Below are 6,083 nucleotides of genomic sequence, written 5' to 3' on the forward strand. Positions count from 1 at the left end.
TTTCAAATCTTTCTCTCTTTATCTTTTCTATTAATCCAATTCTCTCTCCAATCTTTCAAACCTTTTCTCGCCTAATCTTTTTAATTCTTTCTCTCTCCTAATCTTTATGAAATTCATGACAGAAATTTATCCTACAAATACATCATGAAAATCATAACAAGTTTTTGCAAAACTACTATGAAATCAATCATACACACCACACCAAATTAATTTCAGACAAACGCAACATGAAAAAAAAAATCATGAAAACCATGACACATTTTTGCAAATTACTCCTACCATTTAATCATGTTTGGATGGAACCCGGACGAAAAATCATGACAGAAATTTGTCCTAAAATACATTATAGAAATCATGACATATTTCTGCAAAACTATCATGAAATCAACCATACACAATACATCAAATTTCAGCTACAAAATACATCATGAAAATCATGACAGATTTTTGCAAATTACCATTTAATCATATTTGGACAGAATAGATGCACGAATTTAAATGAATATCGCCAAACAAAATTATTTTAACGAACATCGAAATTCCAAACACAAGTATTAATTTAACTTGATAAATGTCTGTCATTTATTCTCCAATCCCTTAATTTATTTCTCAGTGTATGAAAAAGAACACAACATACGGATGGATATATTTAATTAACTTTCAGGATTCGACACGCAAGACCTCGATTAGGCCAGTAGGGCATTTGGTTTTAATACGGAGCATTCGATACTCTTCGAAATTCATAGGCTTGTACAAACGAGGGTGTTCTGAGTCCACCAGCTCCTCCGGTGCACCGAGTGCCCCATCCTTCGGTCCCAACACGAAAAATGCTATCGACAGTCGTACTGATCCTTCGTAACATTGCACTCTGTGCTTCACGTTCCAGAGTCTCCCGTTGCTCCATATCTGCAAAAAAAAAACATATGATGAAATTAACTTATGAAATACAGTACCAGCACTGGATTCAATGAATCATTACTCAATGAACCTACCGCTGCGAGGTCTCCAAGGTTGACGACCAGAGAACCGGGCATTGGATCAACAGGGACGTATTCCCCGGTATCCTTGCGCACTGCTTCTAGGCCACCGATAATTTCATCGTCCTGTAATATGGTGAGGAACCCGGGGTCCGTGTGCAAAGCGGCACCGGTGGAACCAACATACTCAGGAGTGCAGTTGTATTTGTTGATTCTAAGTTGACAAGGCCACCCATTGAATAGGTCACCAGAGAGTCCTAAGCCTTGGAGCAACTTACGGCCCATGTCCATCCCAAGGTCGTGTGTGACTTTTAAATATGTCGTCATGATCTCCCTGTTAATGCAATTTAGTCAAAAAAGCAACACTCTTGTCAGGAAAGCAACACTTGCTGGTACAATATTTTGAAAATTGATTTTTGCAATCCCATTAGTGAAAATAATGGCGAAATCTCCAAAGATAATATGCGAGTATAAATAGAGAGAGGAGCATGCACCTTTGGCGAGGATCAGAGACGCAAAGTTGATCAAAAAATTTATCAAGATTTCCAGGGGCAGCCAAGTCATAGCACCCCAACGCTTCAAAAACAGGACTAAAAGCATTTAGGGGGGTGTACCCTTTCCCATGCACCGGATCAGAGTTCCTCAGCTTGATCTCCACCGGCAAATCAATCAACGATCGCGACACCACCTTCATTTCCCCCATCAACGCCGGCGAAATACCGTGGTTTATAACCCTAAAACACCCCCATTCCCTACATGCATCCATTAGTTTCCCAGATTGTGCAGGAAAATCTTGCATGTCGATTACTGGAATGTTACTAGCCACACCACCCTTGGCCATTGTAAACATAACCATTTTTTTTCTCTCTCTGTTTTGTTGTTTTTTCTACCTTTATTTTTAGGCTTTGGAGTTTTGGTTTATGGGACTTGTGATTTTGTGATGGGATGCATGGATTCCTTTTATAGATGTTTTTTGGGGCAGAGAGAATATTCATGTCAAAAGGTTGAAAAAATGTGGCATTTATTCGTATATTATTACTTTCCTTTACAGGTTTGGTAGTTTCCAAGGCGTTTCAATGTTTGCCTTCTAGATGCGAGCGAACCGATTTTGTATTTGCTTACGATGGAGTTGAATTGAGCCACAGTCTTAGCATGTTCAAGTTTGTTCATTAAGTTTGTACAGAGAATTTTAGCTCGAGTTTAGTTAAAAATTTGGCGAGCCGAACTTGTCTAGGTTTGAATCGAACTTAAATTTGTTCATGAGTCTTAATGAGTAAAAAATTCAAGTATTTATGCTATCATGGTATAAGTCTAGAGTTGCAAATAGAATTTTATTATGTGCATAGATAATTTTATATATTATAAATATATAAGATTGTACACTAAAAATATGGTACTTGTAAAAGCTTATAAATGTACAAGTTATATGATTCATTGTGTACATATATATGGTTGTGTTTCCACTAAGGAAAAACGAAAAAACTTGACATTTTTCACCAACTTATTTATTACTGGAAACAACTAACTTTTCAACAACAAAAATTCTCCAAGTTTTTCCTCATTAGAAACACGGTAATCACTCCCTTATATACCTTTATATACCTATACAAGTTATGTAATTACTTAAATACATTAATTCAAGTTTATATACGTGATTTTAACGATATACGTATACTTCATGTTCGCGAGCCTAATAGAGACAAATACTATTAGGTTCATGCTCGGCTATGAACCACCCGTAGAAGATCCCGACTGCTGCGTTTTGGGCTTGATATTGCACTTGGAATTCTTGCAGCGCTGACCAATCTAAAATTGAGGCTCAGATTCGGTTCGTTTAGTAGATAAATGGAACTCAAACGAATTTTTACCGAGTTGAATCTCAAATAGGTCCGAATGGGTCGGTTCATTTTAGAAGTCTTTTAGTACTTCGTATTTATAAATAAAATAAACTTTTGAGTTGGCTTTTAAAAGATGAAACTGTTTTTATATAGTACTCCATGAATTACGTACACATGGAAAAATATTTAATAATACCCGTGATTTTTTTTCAAAAATAAAAAATCTTGGTCAATCGGCCCCTTCCCGATATATTTTTTTGGGCGGATTTAATTAATTATTTAGATTCTGTTGAATTTGTGTGCGATCGGGTGGACGCACAGCAAGTTTGACTAAACTCCTTTGGGCCCATTTTTTCTGTCTTTGCTTTGTGAGAATATTATACATTCCAAGATTATGTCAATCCTTGTGGCTACAAAAACGTGACCTACAAAGCCCTTGGTTGGTGAATTTGCATTTCTTAGTCTTATCGTGGATGACATGCCTTTGATCAAATTGGAGAAGATCGAGACTAGTTAATGTGCACGTAAAATGAGCCATATACCGCTGGTCGCGGAAAAGACAAAAAGAGACGTACAAGTTATATGCCATGACTGTTTAAATGTTATTATGCAGCTTGCAGAACGGATTGAATCTCACTTTGCGGACAACTTTTTGTTGCGCAACCTTGATCAAGAACTTTCCAAATTAACTTTTTTCAAATTAACCAAGACTGATCGCAAAGACACTCATCCGGTGCATGGGGTATACCTTTTTGGACTGGAGCTACTACTGACTTTCACGTTTTATTTTTGTAGTTGTAGTTGTCTCGGTTGTAAATATTTCGTTTCATGTTTTCCCTGTAAACTGTTTTTTTCATTCATCTATGCATTTCTAGCATTTTCCTAAACAAAAGTTAATAGACGAATTTTCATTTCAGGTGCTACCCAATGCATTTTGCTAGGTCCCCCCAGCGAGCACGTGTAAGTAACCAATTTTGTTTATTTCAAAGGCTGTGCTAGGGACAAAGCAAAGACTCTTAAAGTGAATTTGAGCCATTTATATATATGTTAAAGGTCTTTTCTTCACCCATTTTCTTTGCACTCAGCATTTTTCTTGTTTCAATTAGAGAGGTAAATGAGCCAAACTGAGCTGAAAAAGTGAGTTTTATAGGAGCGTTGTTAATGTCTTTTGGGGCAACTTTTAGTAATTTTTTTTGGTTACAAAAACTGTCAAGTGTGCTTGCCACATTTTCAACCACTTATTTTTTGTTAACTCGTGTATCCAGGCTAGTTTATGCGTGCGTCAATTAATTCAGGACATCCAATCCCACTGTCCATTTGCAGGAACTCCGATTAAAGCTGGAGCAAAACCCGATTTCTGTGTACTACTTATGACCCAAATATCACTTAAAAAGCTAATTACGAGTGGCTTGTGAACATGAATTTTTTTTGACAATTGTCGCGGACGGTGCCAGGATGCTAATCTCATTGGGATTTCATCCTCGCATTGTGATGCCGTTTTTCTCGATCTAGTCCTTTTAATCTCTTGTAATCTTTGCCTCTGATTAATAAAATCTTCTTTTGCCATTAAAGAAATGAATTTTTGTAACACTCGCTTTTTGAGAAAGCCAAGTTGGAGTTGATTATTTGATTCACTTTAAATCCATGGCCTTACATAATCCCCATTAATTAAGTCGTGTTTTCGGATTTAAAGGGAATAAAACTAATGTCTGAAGCTAGGAAAGCACGGATTTCGATGACGTAATCAAAGTTGGGTTGAATATTACTCATACAGATTCAACATTCAAAGTTGGGTTGAATATTACTCATACAGATTCAACATTCAAAAGGAAAGTCATGCAGTACTGAGGTCACTAAATGAGCTGAAGTTGTCATGAGCGTCTTTCTGGCATAAAGGCTTGCAGTACTGAGGTCACCAAATGAGCTGAAGTTGTCATGCGCGTCCTTCTGGCGAAAGTCATGCATGAATTGTATACCCAGGAAGAAACGAACTCAACTGAAAAACCTTGACTTCACCATTTTACTAATCGCTGGTCCTGACTGTAAACGAGCCGAGCCAGGTTGAGCTTGAGCTCGGCTCGTTTACTAAACGAGTTAAAAATTTAAGCTAGAGTCTTAATGAAGTCGAGCTTAGTCATTTTCTAAACAAGTCTCTTTAATTGAGCTAAGTCTCCCTTAACAAGCCAAGCTTTTGTTGAACGAGCCGAACAAAATGAGCCGAAAACTCGAGCTCGAGCTTGGCTCATTTACAGCTCTAGTCCTGACTTTTGAAGGGCCTAAATCGAAGATTAAAGGTGACACCTTCATAATGTTCCCAAAGTAGGAAGAGTTCTTAAAATTTGTAAATTTTTGATCAATAATTCTATAGCTACGCACACTTATAAACACAATCACACAAACTCTGCTTACATCAAACTTAGACCCACACGCAATGTGTTTGGGCCCATGCTTGATGTGATTGAATATTAGAGCAAATTGAGTATGAGGACATACTATAAAAGTTTTTGCTATAATAAGGACATGACATAAATATATTCCCCTAAAGTCTAAAGGACATTCCGTCCATGATTTACAAAAAAACATCTCCTAAGGTTGACTGGCGTTGTCCAAGCTCCTATGGGGTTATTTCATTTGGACTTTAGACAATTTTGTCTTTTCACGAACTTTAAACTCTAAAATATTTTTATTAATGAACTCTACATATCACAGAAATTTAGACTGAATTAAAACTCTTATGGAATTGTTTCATTTGGATTTTAGACTAATATGCTAAAAAAGAATTGACTATACACCTTCAGAGAGACAACCGGTCTATTGACCATTCGTATTAGCATGCATGCTTTTTTTAATCCTACAGAACGAATACTACTACGCACCCGTCGAAGTTGATGATGACACGAAAGTTGAAACAATGCAATCCCACGAAAATTGTTTGTACTGTCATCCGATAAATTTGGATTTATTCGAGAAATAGAGATTTTTATGTTACTTTCTAAGGGAAACTAGTAGGTGAAGAAATATCCAGGCTGATAATGGCATATTTATTTTGGATTCATTAGAAGGTGTAAGCCGTATGCTCATTGGTTTTGTTTGGTTTGAGTTTTGAGAGATTTGCGCATTCTTTTTCCTTTTCCAACCTCCTAGGTGGCGATACCCTTTTTTAATTGTAAAACAAAAATGTCCCGGTCCTTAAAAACCCCTTGAAATTTGATTAGTTTATTAACCTATGCTATGATGTTCTAATCTTATCGTCAAGCTGTTTATGTCC

The 6,083-nt window shown here is 36.7% G+C and overlaps 1 protein-coding gene across 1 annotated transcript; it reads right to left on the bottom strand.

Annotated features, from left to right (window-relative positions):
• Positions 1 to 470: 470 nt before the first annotated feature.
• Positions 471 to 1,908, bottom strand: LOC131329264 (2-oxoglutarate-dependent dioxygenase DAO-like). Its single transcript, XM_058362360.1, has 3 exons — positions 1,472 to 1,908; positions 993 to 1,311; positions 471 to 906 (listed from the first exon to the last, which is right to left on the bottom strand). The coding sequence occupies exons 1-3, from the start codon at positions 1,831 to 1,833 to the stop codon at positions 661 to 663; spliced, it is 927 nt and encodes a 308-aa protein (XP_058218343.1). The 5' UTR covers positions 1,834 to 1,908; the 3' UTR covers positions 471 to 660.
• Between the last annotated feature and the right edge of the window lie 4,175 nt (positions 1,909 to 6,083).

Source organism: Rhododendron vialii, chromosome 6a (assembly GCF_030253575.1).
Source record: "Rhododendron vialii isolate Sample 1 chromosome 6a, ASM3025357v1".
NCBI classification, from domain to species: domain Eukaryota; kingdom Viridiplantae; phylum Streptophyta; class Magnoliopsida; order Ericales; family Ericaceae; genus Rhododendron; species Rhododendron vialii.

Coding starts and splice junctions, on each gene's coding strand:
- LOC131329264 (XM_058362360.1), bottom strand. CDS start 1,833: ATGGTTATGTTTACAATGGCCAAGGGTGGTGTGGCTAGTAACATTCCA. Junction 1,312..1,471: donor GTCTCTGATCCTCGCCAAAG/GTGCATGCTCCT, acceptor TTGCATTAACAG/GGAGATCATGACGACATATT. Junction 907..992: donor ACCTTGGAGACCTCGCAGCG/GTAGGTTCATTG, acceptor TTTTTTTTGCAG/ATATGGAGCAACGGGAGACT.